The sequence below is a fragment of the Anopheles merus genome, unplaced genomic scaffold, assembly GCF_017562075.2.
Source record: "Anopheles merus strain MAF unplaced genomic scaffold, AmerM5.1 LNR4000013, whole genome shotgun sequence".
Taxonomy (NCBI): Eukaryota; Metazoa; Arthropoda; class Insecta; order Diptera; family Culicidae; genus Anopheles; species Anopheles merus.
The window spans coordinates 225109-248759 of record NW_024427593.1 but is presented as its reverse complement, the minus strand read 5'-3'; the positions used below and the strand labels follow the sequence as shown (position 1 = coordinate 248759).

At 44.4% G+C, this 23651-nt stretch overlaps 1 protein-coding gene across 1 annotated transcript; it reads left to right on the top strand.

Annotated features, from left to right (window-relative positions):
* The first annotated feature begins 20739 nt into the window (after window positions 1-20739).
* On the top strand, window positions 20740-21717 carry LOC121600952. Its single transcript, XM_041929731.1, has one exon. The coding sequence runs from the start codon at window positions 20740-20742 to the stop codon at window positions 21715-21717; it is 978 nt and encodes a 325-aa protein (XP_041785665.1).
* The last annotated feature ends 1934 nt before the right edge of the window (window positions 21718-23651 follow it).

Here is a 23651-nt window from a genome sequence, read left to right as displayed (position 1 = left end):
CCTCTGGCGTTTGTTCTTTTACTGCCCCATTCCGTGGCCCAAGCGTTAAAATCTCCTGAAATGATGATAAGATTAACATCGTAGACCTCATCTGAAATCCTCTTAAGCATTTCTTGGAATTTCTCTAGATCCCACCTTGGCGGAGCGTAGCAGCTGCAGAAGGTTATTTTGTTGATGACTGCAATCATATACCCCTCGCCGTGCCTTGAAATGATCTGCTGAATCGGAAATCTACCAGAAGCCCAAATAGCAGCGGTCCCTGTAGAGTCAGAAACCCAATTGTTTACGCCGCTAGGACAGCGATACGGCTCGGACAGTATTGCCACATCTCCCTTCTCCTCTATAAGCAATTGCCCAAGCATGTCTTGGACCTCTTCACAGTGGTTCAAGTTCAACTGAACTATCTCCATATCGATTTGTGCTTGCTCGCTGGACAGAAAACGCCGCTGGTATGATGCATGTCTGTACCCGGTGGATAAAGGACACATCTGGGAGGTTTGACGCATGTTTTGGCAAAATGCCCTGTTTCACCGCCTCGTAGACAGCAGTCGGTCCTATCTGGGCCTTTGCAATCGGGGGAGAAATGGCCCGTCTCCCAGCATTTGAAACACCTGCTTTTCGGTATTTGTATTTTGACCATTTTGGCAGATTGACCATCTAATCCTAATCTTGCCACGTGCTGCCACTAGCGTCGTTAGTTTCGTCGGGAGCTTCACTGAAGCAGTCTGCATTCCATTGAAGAATTTGGTCATCTTGGTCTCGGAAGTTACCCCATCCAGCTCGGTAAACATATCCCGAAGATCTTTTTCAACGTCGCTGGTCTGCGTCTCTGTAAATTCGATGTATCGAATTTCCACCGTTTCCATTTGGCCTAAGGTCTTTACTGTCCCATTGCTGCCAATGGAATTCTGTACCACCTTGCTTTGCGCCGGTGTCATCCGGAATGACACTTTCCTTCGGCTTCCGGTGATTTTTACGTACGACCGTGCTCCACGACCCCTGTGCCTCGCTCATTTCGGGGCCACAACCGGCGCTCGCGACCAGTGAGTTGCCAGAGGGGGCATCATTTTTTGCTCTCTTAGCATCGTCCGCTTTCTCAGGCGACCTCAAATTTCTGCTCCGTTTACCATTCACTGGCGTCTCGGTTTGGGGACAGCCTTCTAGCGCCTCTTTTAGGGACTTTTCAGCCCTTTCCGCTTCAGCCGTGTCGTCATGAGCTCACGTTCAACACAGGCTAACGCCGATAAGATGCTCACTGCTATCTTCTTGATCGGATGGTGAACGTTATTCCGATCTTTCGTATAGGCATGAAGTTCTCCAGCCACCTTTAAAGCTTCCTGCAGCTTGCTTCCACCGACAACAGGCGCTGGCTCTTTCGATGAAGAAAACGATTCCACTGGTTCCGAGGTCACGTAATCCTCTGCTACCATCGCATTTTCCACGCCGGTTACCGCATCAGCAACAGCAGAATCGATCGACGTGCTGGCAACTACTTCAACCGCAGGAGAAGCGGAACATTCTTCGAAATCCGACGGAGGAGATCTAGGCGTCTTGCTACTACGGCCAAAAAAAGCGCCTATTTCCTTCAAGGCCGACCCCAGAGGACGGGGAGGTAGCGATTCGTTCCCGCTCATTGGTGGTTTTGCTCAACCGAATTCCACATGAAGAAAGGCAATTTACGAGGAACTCACCTAGCGAGCCTACCACGCAAACAATGAGACCCCAAATTTTGAGTGATTCAGGCCGAGGGGTATGAGGAAGCTTGAGGAAGCAAGGAGAAACACGCTGCGATGAGAGTTCGCATTCTGTTTTACACGCGCGCTTCACTAGCACCAATACAAATACCGTGCTTTGACGAGCCGTCTGTGAATGTGTGTGTCTTCTTTCAGCGAGCTCAATAACTTTGAGCTGCTCGTCACATCGTGTTGTCTCGCTTACACTACAGCATCGAACCATCGCTCCGTATGTCCCCCCTCCTACGCGTACAAAACCACCAGTACAGCGCGACGCTTTGTCGGAGATGGTTGTGTACGTTTTGTGGTAAGTCCCGCGCGCAGTATTCGTGCGTTAATGCGCATATCGTTCAAAGTCTCGTGCGCTGGTGTGTTTTGGTGAAGTGTGAAGTGAACAAACAATGTGCACAGACGCACATGCAGTGCGTGGATAGACAGGTAAGAATTTGCTGAACAGAGGCAACGCAGATTGTGGACAAGTTTCCCGCAGCCTGGCTCGACCCGGTACTTTGCAGTATGACGCCATTCGTGAGTATGAAGGATTCTAAATGTGTTGTGAAAGTGTACTTTATGTTTCAATAAAGTGTTTGATGAAATAAAACATGACCGTGTTTGTATTTGTTGTTAAAATAAGTGCGTATTTGTGATCGTGGCAATGCATGAAAGAAAACGAGAAAGAAAAGAAACAAATGTCTTTAGATGTGTTGGTAGCATGACTGGAAAGAACACGAACACTTTGAGAACTGCTGAGCGCACCGTGCGTTCCGGGTGGGGAGGGGGAGGGCTCGCGCGAGGGTGTAACTCATTCCTCCAAGAGTAACTGCTAACGGGGGACGGTACTCAAATCACTCAAAAAATACACTCATTTTGCCGGACGGGTAGTGTATAATCACCTAATTTGCGGACACTCACACAACACAACCACGCAAACAATGAGACCCCAAATTTTGAGTGATTCAGGCCGAGGGGTATGAGGAAGCTTGAGGAAGGAAGGAGAAACGCGCTGCGATGAGAGCTCGCATTATGTTTTACACGCGCGCTTCACTAACACCAATACAAATACCGTGCTTTGACGAGCCGTCTGTGAATGTGTGTGTCTTCTTTCAGTGAGCTCACCCGTCCGGCAAAATGAGTGTATTTTTTGAGTGATTTGAGTACCGTCCCCCGTTAGGAGTTACTCTTGGAGGAATGAGTTACACCCTCGCGCGAGCCCTCCCCCTCCCCACCCGGAACGCACGGTGCGCTCTGCAGTTCTCAATGTGTTTCTGTTCTTTCCAGTCATGCTACCAACACATCCAAAGATATTTGTTTCTTTCGTTTCTCGTTTTCTTTTATGCATTGCCACGATCGCGAATACGCACTTATTCTAAAAGCAAACACAAACACGGTCATTTTTGGTTACATTAAACACTTTATTGAAACTTAATGTAAACTCTCGTAACACATTTAGAACCTGACAAAAACACGCATCATGTCGTCGTACTGCTAAGTACGACCTCCATCCAGCAAACACATATCTGTGAATAAATGGACCCTTACCTGTCGTTGCCCGCACCGCATGTGCGTCTGCGCACACTGTTTGTTCACTTAACCAGTGCTGCAAAATGTCACCATCAATATCACAAAAAAAACTGAGTGAAACAAAAACCTTGTCAGCGTCACGTACTCAAATGCGATTATCACAAGTGAAATTCTCAAGTGGTTCTTACGAGTGATATGATTGGTGAAAATTTGAGAATTAACTTTTAGTCAATCGCCTTTTTATGAAATTTTCTGGACCAGGAGCAGCACTGTAAAATATCACTGTTTCAGTCACCAACGCTCATGACTGAAACGAAGCTCAAGTCGACTCACGTACACAAGTGCGATGATCAGGCGCAAGATGAACATAGTCGTTGTGACGTGTGACCAGATTGGTGACATTGCAGCAAGCACCTCTTGGTCGGTCACTTTGACGTGACTTTGTTTGTCTGTGATCAATTTCGAAATGTCATTGATGCTATCACCAGCACTCGTGATTGAAATGAAATTCATTTCCGTTCACGTTCACATGTGCGATGATCAGAGGTAAGACGCAAATGGTCGTTGTGGCGTCTGATCTGATTGGTGATATTTTGGTAACCAACTCCTGGTTAATCAGTTTGTCGTGATTTTTTGGTATTTTATTATCGCGATAGACTTAGATCATACGTGGCGCGGGCGAGTGGTGTTTTATTAACCATGTGCATATGATTAGAAGCAGTAATCGGTTCTGCTAGCTGGTCAAATGATCCCGCATCCTACATATATTGCCAGACTCAGTTTGCTGATCCAAACGTTTATGTATGAGCTCTCGTAAGCAGTGCACATGCAAGGATTACCGCTTCATAATGTATTTATTAATTACTCTAGAAAAACACTTTAGACCCACAAACAGCCAGCACCGGAATTTGAGGCAATTTGGAAGAAGGGAAGGAAGAGTCAGTACGACTTTTAGCGGACATTGCCTAAGTTTCTTGTCCAGATGACCAATTTTACGCTGTTCGATGGTAAGGGGAATCCTATGTTAATGGTGATCTCCGGAGGCGGATACACAGGCTGTTGTTGGTGGCAGTGGATAGACGCTAAGTGTCAGCATGCCGTGCCCGTTAGAAAATCCGTACCCGTGCGCGGTGTCAATTGCGCCAAAGGTGGATTATGAAAGGTGCTGGAATTTGGTGGCTTTGTCTAGAATTAGTGCTTTTGGGTATGAAAATATTAAAACCAGGATATAAAACAAAAACTATCTACCTTTTCATCCATCTACAAAACATCTTTTTATATTTGCACTATGGAGAAACTAACAAATTACACGCCTCGTATGCTAAGAATATCACAGATTCGATTAAAATTATTACACTAACAACACAGTGAATGAGGAGGTGCCGCTGAAGTGAGTTCACATCCGAGGAGCTCTGCTTGATCGTTTTCCAGCCGAAATCGAACGCCGACGCAAGTACTGGAAAACTGCCTACTTTATCTTTTTGAGTCGACCGGATTCTTAGGCCGGTTCCTTGGCCAGACACTTTACTTCGTTTTGCCAAAATTCTCGATCGGGCCGACCATGTAAAAGGCAATCTCTGTCAGTTGGTCGAGTTTGCCGTTCATGAGCATGGTGTAAACCTTGATAATGTTCTCTTTGTTCACCAGCTTGCCGGCATAGCCCGTGAACAATTCTGTGAACTGAAAGGCCTGCAATTCGAAACGCTGGAAACGGCGCATCATGCGCACAGCACATCATATTATGCGCGCATTACAACACAGCGCTTAAAGTACGCGACTGTGCGGAAAGTTTTACGTGGACGTGGAAAAAATGGAGACCAAACCCCAAGTGCTCAAAGAGCGGACAGGGCTCAAAAACTCAAAGCGCATAGCACGTTAAGAGCACAAAAAGCGCACCGTTCTCGTAGACCAAACTGTGCGAAAAGTGCTAGCACAATGCAATATGTGCAACACTACGAACAGCTCATACATTGCCAGGATGGGAATTATTTCCTGGAGCGTCCTGTAGTTCTACAGGATCCGCTGCACGCCACGGTAAATGTTATAATGCTCAGTGTCGGTAATGTTTTGGGTCCATTATACGCGATATCGAATCCAGTGGATTCACAGCCAAGTAGATGCTTATTTCGATGATAGCATGCAACAGCATGGTGACATCAAAACGAGCAAATGTGGTCAGACATCAAAACTGGATCGGTCAGAGAATCAGCCGGCACGTCAAATGGCCTGCACCGTCGTAATCGTGGCAATGCACTCCTGTATACATCCAGCGTTGTTTAGTATCCGATAGCGAGCGGGTATCCTTTGAAACCGGCAACACTCGGAGAAACAGCTACATCACACGGTAGAAGCTGTTGAGACGCAATCGAACTAAGCTGGAAAAACTTCGCTCGAGCTTATTACATTATAAACCGTTCCTAAAAATAGCAAATAATAATATTTATCAATCAATCGAGTGAAAGAAAGAAGCAAAACTTACCATGAATTAAGTATGAGTGCTAAGTATGACACCAGCATCCAACGCTGGTGCATGGTTCCAAAATATGAAGCCGTTACTTCGATACCATTCTACGTGTGCTTCGACATGCTGATATGTTAAATGGTATGAAACACGAACCGTTTGCAATTTTATCTCCTAGCTTCGAATCACAAACCAAATCGTTTTCCGCTTGATTTGCCTCTTGAAATATTCATATTACAGGGTTTCACACTTTATCTCAAGACCGCGGAGCCCCTTCCCGAATCTGTTTTAGCCAATGCCAAGAATGCGGTATAATGCTTGAAAACGTTGATGATACCTGAATTCATCGGATGCAATGCTGAATCTGCGGCACATTTCTCGAACACACTGTTCCGCGCCGAGGACATGCGGTCGAATATTTTTTTTACACGTATAACCCTTGTGTACATCAGTGTATTAGAAACACCTAATTATCCTTTTCGCGTTTTTACCAAAAAAAAAAGACAGTTAAATAAATTTAGTGAATGCATATTTGTTTCATTAAAATATTTACAAGTGTTAAGAAAGTAGTTTCAACTGTTTAAATAATCTTTTTTGGTATAAACACGAAAAAAATAATTTGCTGTTTTCAGTACACTGATGTACACAAAGGTTATACGAGTAAAAAAATATTCTATGCTATGCCGGCAAGCTGGTGAACAAAGAGAACATTATCAAGGTTTACACCATGCTCATGAACGGCAAACTCGACCAACTGACAGAGATTGCCTTTTACATGGTCGGCCCGATCGAGAATTTTGGCAAAACGAAGTAAAGTGTCTGGCCAAGGAACCGGCCTAAGAATCTGGTCGACTCAAAAAGATAAAGTAGGCAGTTTTCCAGTACTTGCGTCGGCGTTCGATTTCGGCTGGAAAACGATCAAGCAGAGATCCTCGGATGTGAACTCACTTCAGCGGCACCTCCTCATTCACTGTGTTGTTAGTGTAATATTTTTAATCGAATCTGTGATATTCTTAGCATACGAGGCGTGTAATTTGTTAGTTTCTCCATAGTGCAAATATAAAAAGATGTTTTGTAGATGGATGAAAAGGTAGATAGTTTTTGTTTTATATCCTGGTTTTAATATTTTCATACCCAAAAGCACTAATTCTAGACAAAGCCACCAAATTCCAGCACCTTTCATAATCCACCTTTGGCGCAATTGACACCGCGCACGGGTACGGATTTTCTAACGGGCACGGCATGCTGACACTTAGCGTCTATCCACTGCCACCAACAACAGCCTGTGTATCCGCCTCCGGAGATCACCATTAACATAGGATTCCCCTTACCATCGAACAGCGTAAAATTGGTCATCTGGACAAGAAACTTAGGCAATGTCCGCTAAAAGTCGTACTGACTCTTCCTTCCCTTCTTCCAAATTGCCTCAAATTCCGGTGCTGGCTGTTTGTGGGTCTAAAGTGTTTTTCTAGAGTAATTAATAAATACATTATGAAGCGGTAATCCTTGCATGTGCACTGCTTACGAGAGCTCATACATAAACGTTTGGATCAGCAAACTGAGTCTGGCAATATATGTAGGATGCGGGATCATTTGACCAGCTAGCAGAACCGATTACTGCTTCTAATCATATGCACATGGTTAATAAAACACCACTCGCCCGCGCCACGTATGTTCTAAGTCTATCGCGATAATAAAATACCAAAAAATCACGACAAACTGATTAACCAGGAGTTGGTTACCAAAATATCACCAATCAGATCAGACGCCACAACGACCATTTGCGTCTTACCTCTGATCATCGCACATGTGGACGTGAACGGAAATGAATTTCATTTCAATCACGAGTGCTGGTGATAGCATCAATGACATTTCGAAATTGATCACAGACAAACAAAGTCACGTCAAAGTGACCGACCAAGAGGTGCTTGCTGCAATGTCACCAATCTGGTCACACGTCACAACGACTATGTTCATCTTGTGTACGTGAGTCGACTTGAGCTTCGTTTCAGTCATGAGCGTTGGTGACTGAAACAGTGATATTTGGTAGCACTGTACACAGCCAGCAATAGTCATTATTATGCTTATGCGGGCTTTATGCTAAGCTTGTCAGTCAGAGTATCGCGTTGGACTCAAGAATTCACATGTCGTGTTCAGCATGTCATGACGCACCTGATCATCGCACTTGTGTACGTGAGTCGACTTGAGCTTCGTTTCAGTCATGAGCGTTGGTGACTGAAACAGTGATATTTGGTAGCACTGTACACAGCCAGCAATAGTCATTATTATGCTTATGCGGGCTTTATGCTAAGCTTGTCAGTCAGAGTATCGCGTTGGACTCAAGAATTCACATGTCGTGTTCAGCATGTCATGACGCACTTTTATTGACTATCAACAATGAGCATCAAGCTACCACGGATATGTTCATTGTTTTCGTTGGTGAAAATCTCGTGATACTCATGACATTTTGCAGCACTGCACTTAACACTTCATCAAAACACACCGGCGCACGAGACTTTGAAAGAAATGCGCATCAGCGCACAAACACTGCGCGCGGAACTTAGAACAAAACGCGCACAACCATCTGCGACAAAGCGTCGCGCTGTACTGGTGGTTTTGTACGCGTAGGAGGGGGGACATACGGAGCGATGGTTCGATGCTGTAGTGTAAGCGAGACAACACGATGTGATGAGCAGCTCCAAGTTGTTGAGCTCGCTAAAAGAAGACACACACATTCTCATACGGCTCGTCAGAGCACGGTATTTGTATTGGTGTTAGTGAAGCGCGCGTGTAAAACATAATGCGAACTCTCATCGCAGCGCGTTTCTTCGTGCTTCCTCAAGCTTCCTCATACCCCTCGGCCTGAATCACTCAAAATTTGGGGTCTCATTGTTTGCGTGGTCAACAACTTGGAGCTGCTCGTCACATCGTGTTGTCTCACTTACACTACAGCATCGAACCATCGCTCCGTATGTCCCCCCTCATACGCGTACAAAACCATCAGTACAGCGAGACGCTTTGCCGGAGATGGTTGTGCGCGTTTTGTTCTAAATCCCGCGCGCAGTGTTTGTGTGCTGGTGCGCATTTCGTTCAAAGTCTCGTGCGCTGATGTGTTTTGGTGAAGTGTGAAGTGAACAAACAATGTGCACAGACGCACATGCAGTGCGTGGATCGACAGGTAAGAATTTGCTGAACAGAGGCAACGCAGATTGTGGACAAGTTTCCCGCAGCCTGGCTCGACCCGGTACTTTGCAGTATGACGCCATTCGTGAGTATGAAGGATTCTAAATGTGTTGTGAAAGTGTACTTTATGTTTCAATAAAGTGTTTGATGAAATAAAACATGACCGTGTTTGTGTTTGTTGTTAGAATAAGTGCGTATTTGTGATCGTGGCAATGCATGAAAGAAAACGAGAAAGAAAAGAAACAAATGTCTTTAGATGTGTTGGTAGCATGACTGGAAAGAACACGAACACTTTGAGAACTGCAGAGCGCACCGTGCGTTCCGGGTGGGGAGGGGGAGGGCTCGCGCGAGGGTGTAACTCATTCCTCCAAGAGTAACTGCTAACGGGGGACGGTACTCAAATCACTCAAAAAATATACTCATTTTGCCGGACGGGTAGTGTATAATCACCTAATTTGCGGACACTCACACAACACAACCACGCAAACAATGAGACCCCAAATTTTGAGTGATTCAGGCCGAGGGTATGAGGAAGCTTGAGGAAGCAAGGAGAAACGCGCTGCGATGAGAGCTCGCATTATGTTTTACACGCGCGCTTCACTAACACCAATACAAATACCGTGCTTTGACGAGCCGTCTGTGAATGTGTGTGTCTTCTTTCAGTGAGCTCAACAACTTGGAGCTGCTCGTCACATCGTGTTGTCTCACTTACACTACAGCATCGAACCATCGCTCTGTGTGTTCCCCCTCCTACGCGTACAAAACCACCAGTACAGCGCGACGCTTTGTCGGACATGGTTGTGCGCGTTTTGTTCTAAGTCCCGCGCGCAGTGTTTGTGCGCTGGTGCGCATTTCGTTTTAAGTCTCGTGCACCGGTGTGTTTTGATGAAGTGTGAAGTGAACAAACAATGTGCACAGACGCACATGCGGCGCAGGCAACGATAGGTAAGGGTCCTTTTATTCACAGATATGTGTTTGCTGGATGGAGGTCGTACTTAGCAGTACGACGACATGATGTGTGTTTTTGTCAGGTGCTAAATGTGTTACGAAAGTTTACATTAAGTTTCAATAAAGTGTTTAATATAACCAAAAATGACCGTGTTTGTGTTTGCTTTTAGAATAAGTGCGTATTTGCGATCGTGTATATGCATGAAAGAAAATGAGAAACGAAAGAAACAAATATCTTTGGATGTGTTGGTAGCATGACTGGAAAGAACACGAACACTTTGAGAACTGCTGAGCGCACCGTGCGTTCCGGGTGGGGAGGGGGAGGGCTCGCGCGAGGGTGTAACTCATTGGTCGAAGAGACACTGTATTTCGCTAGCGTCACTCAAATCACTCAAATAATACACTCATATTGCCAGACGGGCTATCCCCGTGGGTTCACCTTTCGGTATGCTTCTTGGGGGAGGGCTTATGCATTAGCATTTTATCCTCGCTACTGAACGATGAGGCAAAGTTCGCGAGACTGATTTGACAGTTCCCGTCCGGCAAAATGAGTGTATTTTTTGAGTGATTTGAGTACCGTCCCCCGTTAGCAGTTACTCTTGGAGGAATGAGTTACACCCTCGCGCGAGCCCTCCCCCCCCCCCCCCCCCCGGAACGCACGGCACGCTCAGCAGTTCTCAATGTGTTCGTGTTATTTCCAGTCATGCTACCAACACATCCAAAGATATTTGTTTCTTTCGTTTGTCGTTTTCTTTCATGCATTCCCATGATCGCAAATACGCACTAATTCTAACAACAAACACAAACACGGTCATTTTTTATTACATTAAACACTTTATTGAAACATAAAGTACACTTTCACAACACATTTAGAATCCTTCATACTCACCAATGGCGTCATACTGTAAAGTAGCGGGTCGAGCCTGGCTGCGGGAAACATGTCCACAATCTGCGTTGCCTGTGTTCAGCAAATTCTTACCTGTCGATCCACGCACTGCATGTGCGTCTGTGCACATTGTTTGTTCGCTGCACACTTCACCATAATACACCAGCGCACGAGACTTTGAACGAAATGCGCATCAGCGCACAAACACTGCGCGCGGGACTTAGCACAAAACGCGCACAACCATTTCCGGCAAAGCGTCGCGCTGTACTGATGGTTTTGTACGCGTAGGAGGGGGGACATACGGAGCGATGGTTCGATGCTGTAGTGTAAGCGAGACAACACGATGTGACGAGCAGCTCCAAGTTGTTGAGCTCGCTGAAAGAAGACACACACATTCACAGACGGCTCGTCAAAGCACGGTATTTGTATTGGTGTTAGTGAAGCGCGCGTGTAAAACAGAATGCGAGCTCTCATCGCAGCGTGTTTCTCCTTGCTTCCTCAAGCTTCCTCATACCCCTCGGCCTGAATCACTCAAAATTTGGGGTCTCATTGTTTGCGTGGTTATCACGCGAACACAAAACGGTCATGACGACGACGCGAAACACCAGGCAATAAACGACACTTTTTCCGCCGCGCACTCACGCGTGTACTAACACATACACTTACGACGAAATTAAATATCGCCGAGCTGCTGGTCTTGCTTCCATTTTTGGTGCAGCTTGGTCAGGATCTTACGCATTGTTTTTGCCGCTGCCTACCATGTGTCGGTGTGCTGCAGCATAACTTGTACCAGGCTAGAACGGCCCACCACTTCAGAAATTTTCATTCATATTGGGGCCAACATCAGAGTTATAAGCCCACCTGTAGTTGATCAAATCACATGTGTCTTGGTAGGATACGTTACGTTTTTGAATTCCTGTTGGATGAGTGATTTTGTTAAATTGTACAAGTCTTTTTCTTGTACAAATTGTTTGATTGGTCGCCAAGTGCCTTGATTGATGGCGTAACAATAAAAAAAAGAATGTGCCATAACTTAATATATCCGTTAGTTGTATCTATTTATAATTGTTCATCAAATTTTTGTTGTTACACAAATTTTATCATCGGAAAGAGTATAACATAATTTCATTGATTTTTTTCCATTATAATAAAATTGTGCGGAAATGCAAGCCTAGTTTCATCAAACTAACCATGTTTGATTTTCGTTCTATGATTTTAACAGTTTTTGGAAATGAAGTATATCAAGTTTTTATGAAGTTATTGGTAGGAAAAAAGCGGTCGCGAGCCAAACTAAAATACCTCGCGAGCCACCTTTGGCCCGCGGGCAATCAGTTAGCCATCTCTGTTCTACACGTTCTTCCACAGAAATCTATACACTTCTCTTGTCCCTTACCCTCATTCTCTCATAGATCTAGTTTTAGGTTATCACTTCCATCAAACGGCGTTGTTGATGTGACGATGTGTGTCGTCGTGCGTGTTGTCGATTTGGTCATAAAAACTTTTTTCTCTCAGCAAATCTGTCACTAAGAGTGTCTGCGTTCCGATTGGACCATCGCGACTATGTTAATTGCACGTGGTTATTACGACCATTTGTGTTGTGTTGTACGTAGCCTGCACGCCAAAATGTAATTGCGGTGAGTATATGTGAGTTTTTAGCCGGTCTCGTAGTACAGTCGTCAACTCGGACGACTTAACAACATGCCTGTCATGGGTTCAAGCCCCAAATGGACCGTGCCGCCATACGTAGGACTGACTATCCTGCTATGGGGAGATCAATAAGTCAATGAAAGCCAAACCCACAAGTAGTGTGGTACAGGCAGGCCTTGACCTGCAACGGTTGTTGAGCAAAAAGAAGAAGAAGATATGTGAGTTTGTGGGGTGGGGTAGTGGGATAAAGGGACATATTTGAGTGACAGGGGAATATTTTTGTGTACGTGAGTATATTTTTTACGTAAAAAATATGTAAGAAATAGATTTTTAAGAAAACGGTCTTTCCCCGAGTTATGCGAATTCGATTACGCGAATTTTTAAATTTGACAGTTCACATATCATATCAGTACAATTTTCTCTATCAATTGTTAAATGAAAAATATTTTCCAAAAGTTTTTATTACTAATAACAAAATTTTCTTCAAAAATCGAATTCAATGAGTAAAAAATTACTTAAATAAAATTAATTCAGTCAAAAATCATTATTAATCAAGTATATTTTGACTGTCAAACGTGTTATTCGACTTACGCGAAAATCCGAGTAACGCGAATGTCTCCGGAACGCATTATTCGCGTTACTCGGTGAAAGACTGTATACATATAATAAAACATAATATAACTTACCTTAGGAATACATTTTGCAATATATTGTCCAAAAAGTAGAATATCATTAGATCTTGTTTGATGAGACAGAAGTATTTGTATTAAAGCGAATAACGCATTTTCAGCATCTTCATTAGTGATGTCTTGGATGATATACAGCAATTTAGATAAACACTGAAAAGTACAGGAAATAAAAAAAGCCTTGTTAAAGGTTTGCTTATGGTGAAGATCGCATAAATCGTCGCACAGGCGGTCCCCGAGATACACGGTACCTCTTATATGCGGATTCGGAGATACGCGATTTTCTAAATTTGACAGTTCTTTGAGCAAATTTAACTGATTTAACATCCATTGTAAAATGCCAAATAATTTCTGTTTTGATCGGATGTTAAAAAATATTTAAAAAAATTGATACTGTTATATTCATTCAAATACATATCAAATAATTACTTAAGAGGCTAAAACCACCACCTACTTGCAAAATATCATGAAAATTAGTGATAATTTGGCTAGAAATCACGAGATTCGACTTACGCGGAAATTCGAGATACGCGGTATTTTGCGGCCGTTTTCGGTCCCCATTAACCGTGTATCTCGAGGACCACCCAGGTTGAATTATCCGTGACACTTTGCAGTTTAAGCTGCACCCTTAGTCGCACTGTAATAGACGTTATGAAAAAAACGCGTTCAATTATCACTGAAAGCCACTTGTATTAGCAGAAGAAGAAAATAAATAATCTCAACTAGACATGGGTAAGAAGAGCGGGAATTGTAACTTGTTTTCCAAATCTATAACATTGTCGGGCTTATACGGAATGTAAAATTGCTGCGTGTAAAAAAATCAAATATTTTAACAGTGGTTAAGGTGAACTAAAACTAAAATTAACGTTTTATATTAAAAAAAAATAAGCTGGCTTGCAAGCGCACTGCTTATCCAAAATACGTAGCGAGAAGATCAGGGTAGCTTGCGAGCGCACTGCCCATCCATGCAGAAAAATAGCCTAGCTCGCGAGCGCACTGTTTTTTTAAGAACAAAATTCAACAGTATATTTATTCACGTAAAATTTTTCATAATTATCTTACTTTAAGATTGTACTAGTTTTCCTTCCCACACGGGTGTTTAATATTGGTATATGAGAAATTAAGTTAGCTCTGTTCAAGATTTCATACACTAGTTTATAGGAACTCTTGGATAGACCTATGTAAATTAATCATCACAGTTGTTTCTTCGATTGAGCATTGACGTTCTTTAGGATGTAAGTTCGATCATTGATTATTCTAAGGATAGAATAGGAAACATTATGTACAAAAGAGCTAGTTATTTAATTAATGTACAGCTTACTTATGAAGGACCTAATACTAAAATACCTAGTGTATGGAATTTGTTTACGCCTAAGAGATAAGCAAACACGCATCAGCGGGCGAATTAGAATAAGAATAGAACATGCACACGGAATCAGACGGTATGCGTGAGTGACCACTTTACTAGGTGATGGGAATAAAGCGAGAGTGGTATCGGTCATTATAACAAAGGCATTAGATACAATCGGACGTGTTACGATATTGTACTTCAACGAAAGAACGTTTATACATTTTGGTCCTTCGAAACTATTATTGAACCAGGAAACAATTATGCAAATCGAGTTTAAGTCCGAAAAGTTTTTTTTTGTTTCTTGTTTTTCGGTGATTAATTGTTTGCTAGAGCGTGAACTTTCAGATAAAAGGTCGCCAGAGCCTTACGCTGAGAAGCGGTTTACTACCATTGCGAACAATTGGTTGGTGATACATTGCAAATGATTAGGTGCTTAAATTTGGCGAGTGTTTAGTGAGAGCTTTGGTGAAATTGCATTAAGTTAGAACATTTATTTGGTGAAATAGTGTTAGGTTTGAAAATTTATTTGGTGAAATAGTGTTAGGTTTGAAGATTTATTAGATGAAATTGCGTTAGGTTTGAACAGTTATTTAGTGATAGTGTTGATCAATTACGTTAGGATGGAACAATTGACCGATGAAAGCGATACACCGAATTAGTCAGGATTGTGCAGGGGGCTTGTGAAAGTAATCGGTGCAACACGAAGAGACGCTTCTACTTTTTTTACCAACATATAAGTCTTGCACTCTTGAGGCTGTTAATTAAGTACTTAAAACCTCTCCTACACCTAAGTCCTAAATTATTTCCCTAACATCTCCCTTGATCCAGTGTCGCCAAAATTGAAGATCAATAAAATATTTTCTTTCAATGCGTTGGTCGTTAAATTAAAATCAACGTGATGAGACCATTTCTTGAATTACCTTGACATAGCTAGTAACGGTTCGTTGTATCCATATAAGGTACACCTGTTATCGCCGACAAGTAAGTCTACAAGTTAGTAAGTAACAAGACAAGTAAGTAAGCGAAGAAGTCTCGATGACGCGTTGATATTAATCTTCTGTAGTCAATAAGGGACGTCTACAGAAAACTTGTAAACTTCAGTTGTATTGCCTCTATTATGTTAATCATCGTAGTGCAATTCGGGAACCAACGAATTGAGCAATACTCCACGCACGAGCGCACAAGACCAGTAAACAACGACTTAAGACATAAGACATCATTATATTCAAGGAATTGTCAAAAGATAAAACCTTGTATGCCTTGTTAACAGTGTTGTCAATATGTAAACGGAAATTCAAACTAGAGTTTAGTGTAACACCTTGATCACAGATTTTCTGGCGACGATCTAACACACTGCCTAACAACAAATAATTATACTTCATAGTTTTTTTGTCTATGAAATGTAATAATGAAACATTTTTCCAGGGCTAACTCTAGATAATTTTTTAGACACCAAGTACCAAACCCATTTATAATATTTTGAAGGATGATGCAATCGTTGGGACTCTTAACCGGTAAAAACAGTTTGACGTCGTCAGCATACATTAAACAAGTATCAGGCGACACGCAATACGTTAAATCATTAATAAATATAATCAATAGAGGAGGTCCTAAATTACTGCTTTGCGGGACACCGGAAGAGCTAATAAATTCTGCAGTATTAGTGTTCTTGATTTTGACTTGATAACGCCTATTTTCGAGATACGAACTTATCCATGATACTGTATGCTGAGAAAACCCAATGTGTAAAAGCTTCAAGGCAAGTAGTTTATAGTTAACACTATCAAAGCCCGCTTTAAGATCCAAAATTCAACAAGTTTGTAGTAGTAGAGCGCTGGGGAATAAAACCATTTTGGATAAATGAAATAACCAACCTGCATTTTTCTAGTATAGCTTTATGAACAGCAATTTCGATTTTTTTTTGCTCCAGCACACATGGATGTGATGCCACGATAGTTTTCAATGATACACTTGTCACCCTTCTTATGCACTGGGAACATAAGTAATTGTAAGCACTGGGAACGATTTCCATAGGTCATGAAAAGTGCCAGAATCCAAAGATACTTTAAAAAATTGTAGAAGTGGTGCGATCAAGATACTACTACATCGCTTAAAAAGAAACTACTAGATCGCTTATTACGGACAGAATCCATCTGGCCCAGGAGAGTACGAGCATTTCATTTTACGTATTCCATCTTCAATGGTCTTTGCAGATGAGTAGATGTCAAAAATCTGGCTATCAACCGAATCACGGCTTAACTCAGGTAGGTCAGCTCTAATGTTAACACTACTCGGTTGACGGAATTTGCTCTGGAACATTTTAGAGAAAGAGATCACATATTACCGCTAAATCCGAGGATGATTTTCCGTCTTTAGATGACATTGTTCCAGGTAGAGATGGATTTTTTCGTTTAGATTTCAAATACACCTGTTTCCTTCTACGTTCGAATCTCGTGCCATTTGCATCGAATCGCAAACCGCCTGCTTCGAACCGCATGCCACTACGATCGAATGCGTGCATCCATGGTTGAATCGCGTGCCAGTACGGTTGAATCGCGTTCCACTATGGTCAAATCATATGCCACTACGATCGAATCGTGTGCCGCTACCATTGGATTTTGGAAAGCAAGAGCATAGTAAACTGTTTGTTCACGTTTGAAAGCTGTTTCTATCTTCGCCGACGGCATTTCGTTTGTAAAATTCTCATAAAAGGCAATTATTCACTGATTACACGTAAAATCCTTGTTATCAACGAATATCGTGGTCCCTTGTTGGTAAAATGGTAAAATCCTTGTTTTCAACTAATATTCGGTGTTCGTTGTTGATGGTAAAATCCTTGGTTTCAACCGATATTCGTGGGGTTTACCTATAATCAGTGAATAATTACAATTAGAACTTTACAAACAAAATTCCGTCGGCGAAGAAAGATATAGCTTTCAAACGTGAACAAACAGCTTACTATGCTCTTGCTTTCCAAAATCCAATGGTAGCGGCACACGATTCGATCGTAGTGGCATATGATTTGACCATAGTGGAACGCGATTCAACCATGGATGCACGCATTCGATCGTAGTGGCATGCGATTCGAAGCAGGCGGTTTGCGATTCGATGCAAATGGCACGAGATTCGAACGTAGATGGAAACAGGTGTAAGTCCAGAAATGTTGTGTTTTTTTTAATCTTTTTCAAATTTTGGATATTTTTTATATAGCGATCTTAGAGGTAGCGGTTTTGATGTCGGTAAATGTTGTTCGCACTAAACGAAATTCATTTTGGCAAGTTGCGTTCTCGTTCGCTTGTATACGCCATATAGAGATTTTTTTTTTTTGAGCAGGTGAAGATGTTTATTAAACCACGGTGGACCAACATGGGGAATGTGGGTAGGACAACATTTAGCGATACAAGTGATTATTACATTATTTAATACAAGCACTTCATCATTAACAAATGAGTTATCGGTCAAAGAATCCCAGTTAATATTACCAAGTAACATTGAGAGCATGTTAGTGTGAGGCGCCTGTAATTTAACCTTTTCGTACGTTCTACGGTTGGTTTACTGTCCGCATTCAATGTATGGATAGCCATATCAGTTGAGAAGTTGTTTTGTTGATCCAACAAGGAATCATTCACAAACACTAAGTTCAATATTGAGCCGAATGAGTTTGTCTTAGTGTTAACCTGTGTAAGGCATGAAAAGGTAATCTCGTCTAGTAGCGGTACGAACGAGGAAGAAATACGTGATCGTTGAACATCCAGCACAGTGGCAATGTTTTCTTGTATGGACCAGCTCAAGGTTGGCTGATTAAAATCCCCCATTAACATGATACTATCGTCTTTGAATTGATCTCTAATGAAGCTGAAGGATGCACAACATGCATAAATTGTGTCCGCGTCTGTGCAGCGATCTGGTGGTGAATATAACACTCCGATAATGAGCGACTCCATGACGCGTACCCATAACAACTCGATTGTTGGTATATTAGTGAAACACATAGAAGATTGGATATTAGCTCTAACCACAATCAGGACACCACCACCTCTACGATTGCGACTGTTTTGTGTGTTGCGGTCAAGCCGGTGTACAATAAATGAGTTGTCAAATATTTGTTCAGATAATATATCGTCAATTAGCCAGGTTTCAGCAAGCACAATAATATCGAAACAGCACGATGAAACTGAAGTGTGAAAATCGAGTGTTTTGGTTCTTAGGAACATTTTGATAATAAATTGAGAGGGAGCATTTGTTTTGATTTGCTGGTATTATTGTGGTGGTGTGTGAATTGAAATCATGGTTTCGTTTAGATGAGCCGGGGAGCAATCGCGCGATTGGGCTGTCTGTACGTGCAGTGTTGTTGTAAGTGCAGTGGATGTTGGTGTTGGGTTGTTTATAGGTGATATCAGGTGAAAACTGTGATGTGGTGCAGAGTTGTTTCTCTCAATGAATTCACAGAGTAACAATCCTACAAGCCAAGTGTCCGAGTTAAGTGCTTTCACGCGAAAAGATTCCGCTATAATCACTTTATACGATATGAAGGTTACAGATGACATATCCGCGTCCTTTCTCAGAAGACAATTAGCTTTTACGTCGTCGGTACCAAGAAGATGCTTTACTACGTTTTCTACTCTTTCCTTGGAAGTGTCAGGAGAAAGAGGCGAAATGTGAAGCCCTAATTTGGCTGTACGTGTTGAAGCGGGAACAATGTTGAGCAAGTGTGTAGGCGATGTGGTTATATTAGTACCAGTGATAAAAGCGGGTGTTTTTGGTGCAATGAAAGCACCGAAATTGCTGCTGTGGTAGGTTTAGAGATAGTTACAGTCACCATGTAATATGTTCGGTTTTAGATACGGTCGCCAAGTAATCTGATGAGTGTACATACGGTACAACTGAGCAACGCGTACCATCGCGGTAGGTCAGTGTTTCGCTGACATGTATCGAGGTGGAATAAAACTTCATTCGAGCGGACTTTTCAACACTTGATCATCCAGGCGATCATAGAAACCTGTAGGAGGTTTCCTTTACTGGAAACGTTGGAGTATATAAGCCTTACCTTGGGTAGGTGGACATAACTAAACTCTTTAAATGAGAAGTCGATAGATGTAGGATGGGTATAGTCCTATCCTGACAGTCCAAACGAATCTGACTTGCCACGGTCGGAATTGATTTTATTTATACTTGTAGCGACCAGACCGCCATCTGGCGTGAGAATAATCGAGCGATCGTGGCGCCCAGGGACAAGGACACGGATCTCCGGGGAGCGCACTCACCAGGCACACGAATATGTCAAAGTGACGTGCGCCGCGTGTCCAGCGCTGCACTTCCTGCTGTCAGCGAGCACATTCATTCTCTTTCACCTCCGACCTCGAAGCCGAACGGACCTCGTTTCTTAACTCCGCGATCGTAAAAAGCCTCACGCGAACCCATCCCGAGTGAACGTGCGCCACCGTTCAGAGTATAATTTAGAATAAAATTACGCCGTTAACTACTCACGAAACCCAACGTGTACGCGTCATAAAATTAGGGAAAAAAGATAGATCCGAATACGTAACCCCCTAAAACTGGTGACCCCGACGTGATCGCGTGCGCGAGTGAGTGAGTGGTAACCCGACGAACACGGTGTGCAGCCGTAAAAAAAGTGTTTCCATTGTGCCCCAGTCCGGACCGACGGCAACGTTCCCACCATCATCGAGGAGCTGCCGACCACGAAAAAGGCATCACGCACGATCGGACAGCGGAAAAAAACCCCCCGCGCACACCCGTCCAACCCACGTGAGCACAAATCGACACCGAGAGAGCCGCCTGCGAGGAACACCGATTAGGAACATTTTTCCCCGACGGAGCGACCGATACCAACGGAAAAGTTCCTCTCGGTGCAGAGCAATCGCCGAATATTTTGCCGACTCACGCCGTGCCGTATCGCACACCCGCCGAGCATTTTGATACCCCGTACGCGTTGGCGCACCCGCCGAACATAACCTCACACGTACAGCCGAGCGCGCTCCGGACCCACGCGGTTTCGACCGAACGACGTAGACGCGCACACCGTACATCAACCGGGTCAAGAGTGTGTGTGTAAGTGCGCAGGCCGACGCCGAGCGGATTGCGTCAGAATTTTGCTCGAGCCACTTTCGTGAATTTTTTCGACCGTGAACCGAAGACGTCGTCATCAACGAACGCTGCCAACGACCGACTTATCCCAACACGTTCGACCGCGTGTGTGGATATTTCTTCGCCGAAGGATCGACCTAGCCATTCTCAGCTGGACTTGCTTGCGCCCCGCCACTAAGGTAAGATCCACCCTTTTTTAACTAACCTTAGTCGTAAGGATGTTGCACAGTCCGCCGATCCGCGACGTATCGACTCCCGATGGCGTAACCCCGAGTGCCGATCCAGCCGCGAGTGGATCCAAGTCGCCTCACGTGCCAACACCGCCCGTCCCGAATACCCCGCGCGTAGCAGGACCGTCCGTTTACGACGCCATGACCATGCCGATCGAATCTCAGATCGACACTTTGAATGCCATGCAGCTGAAACCACCGGAGATGGACACCACTGACATTCAAACCTTTTTCTTCGCATTGGAAAATTGGTTCGAGGCGTGGAATATCACCGCGAACCAACATATTCGCCGTTTCAACATTTTAAAGACGCGCATACCGCTTCGGGTTCTCCCTGAGCTTCGCCCCCTGTTAGAGAACATTCGACAGTACGCTACGGACCGTTACGAGGTAGCAAAGCGTGCAATAATCGAACATTTTGAAGAGTCGCAACGAAGCCGCTTGCATCGTCTGCTCGCCGAGATGAACCTCGGGGACCGAAAACCATCGCAGCTTTTAGCGGAGATGCGCCGCGCCGCAAATGGAGCAATGACGGACTCTATGCTGGTAGATTTGTGGATCGGCCGTCTTCCGCCGTACGTCCAGTCCGCCGTTATTGCCGCCAACCCGGATACCAACGATCGAGCCAAAGTAGCAGACTCTGTTATGGATTCGTTCGCGTTATACCACCGAACGGGCCCGTATCAAACCATCAACGAAGTACGCAGTGAGGACTTCGAACGTCTTTCGCGGCACGTAACGGAATTAGGTCAGCGCTTGGATGCCGTACTAAGCAAGCTCAACGAACGAGATCGCGCGCGACCATGCTCACGAACACGGCAACGCCAACCGAACCAGGATGCGGTAACACCCAGCGGACACTGCTATTACCACACGCAGTACGGGCAAGCGGCGCGGAACTGTCGTGCCCCCTGTTCCTTCAACAGTCGGCGGCAGGGTAGTAACTCGGCCGCTGCCTCCGATTGACGCTTAACCAGGGGCCAACCTCAACAGATACACGTACTTTCGACCCATAGTTATCGTCTCGTAATCACTGATCCAAAAACTAACATCAAATTCTTAATCGATACCGGTGCAGACGTTTCAGTAATCCCTCGACAACCCAGTTCCGTCCCGAGTAAACCCTCCACCATGAAGCTATTCGCCGCTAATTCTACACCAATCCAGGTTTACGGAGAGTCGCTCTATACTCTCGATTTGGGACTTCGCCGATCTTTCCTTTGGAACTTCATCATCGCAGACGTGGGGACAGCGATTATTGGAGCCGATTTTCTCCAGCATTTCCATCTGCTCGTGGACTTGCGCAAAAAATGTCTTGTCGACGCCTTAACAAACGTACGTTCTAGCGGAGTGCCGAGCCAAAACCCGTCGGAACCGACCGTAAAAGTGTGTGATTCCACCTCACCGATCGCCACTCTCCTAAAGGAATTTCCCGGGTTAACTGCACTATCCACTCCTGGCACTTTACTGCAGTCCGAAGTGACGCACCGAATCGAAACGACGGGACAACCAACATTCGCAAGACCTCGCCGATTACCACCCGAAAAGTACGCAGCTGCCCGCAAAGAGTTCGAATCACTCGTCCAGCTCGGGGTATGCCGCCCCTCGAATAGCAGCTGGGCTAGCCCGCTACATATGACAAAAAAGGCCGACGGCACCTGGCGCCCTTGTGGTGACTACCGCGCCCTAAATGCAAAAACCGTACCCGACCGTTATCCACTACCGTTTTTACAGGACTTCACGATGCATTTGCAAGGCAAGATCATATTTTCTAAGGTCGACTTGCACAAAGCCTACCACCAAATACCAATTCATCCGGATGATGTGGCGAAAACAGCCATCACGACACCTTTTGGACTTTACGAGTTCACTACCATGCCTTTCGGATTGAGGAATGCAGCGCAGACATTCCAACGCCTTATCCATGATGTCCTACGAGGACTCGAGTTTGTTTTTCCGTATATCGACGATATGATCGTAGCATCGACGTCCGAGGCAGAACACCACGAACACTTACGCCAACTTTTCGAACGATTGGAAAAGCACCAGCTAGCGATCAATCCAGCCAAGTGCGAGTTCTACCGGAACGAGATTTCCTTTCTGGGCCATCTGGTCAACGCTTCTGGTATTCGTCCTCTCCCCGATCGAGTCCAAGCCATCAGCGAGCTGCCACAGCCGACGACGATTATGGAGTTGAAGAAGTTCCTCGCCATGGTAAACTACTACCGACGTTTTCTGCCGCACGCCCTGGAAACGCAAGGTATACTTCTCGAGATGACTCCAGGTAACAAAAAGAAGGACAGAACGCCATTAACCTGGTCGCTAGAAGCTTCCGAAGCATTTGCCCAATGCAAAGAGCAACTTAAACGCGCAACGTTATTGGCACATCCCGTGAAGAACGCCAAACTTTCTCTGTGGACCGACGCTTCAGATTTCGCAGCCGGAGCCGTACTTCACCAACGCATCAACGAAGACCTGCAACCGCTAGGCTTCTTCTCGAAACGTCTCGAAAAGGCTCAGCAAAAATACTCGACCTACGACCGAGAACTTACCGCCATCTATCTCGCCATACGACACTTCCGATACCAGCTAGAGGGTCGGGAATTCTGTATTTATACAGATCACAAGCCTCTAACCTTCGCCTTCCGACAAACGGACGATAATGCCTCACCTCGACGAGCCCGGCAGTTAGACTTCATTGGCCAGTTTTCCACCGATATCCGCCACGTCGCCGGAAAAGACAACGTTACAGCCGATCTGCTCTCCCGCATAGAAACAGTACACGCGACACCGACCATCGATTATGAGCGATTAGCAGAAGAGCAAGAGCGCGACCCCGAACTTTCCGACATTCTCAGTGGGAAAATTCAGACGGACTTGTTCCTGCAGAAGACACCAAT

What these genes read in the sequence shown, in the direction of transcription:
- LOC121600952 (XM_041929731.1), top strand. Translation starts at nt 20,740, where the DNA reads ATGTTGCACAGTCCGCCGATCCGCGACGTATCGACTCCCGATGGCGTA.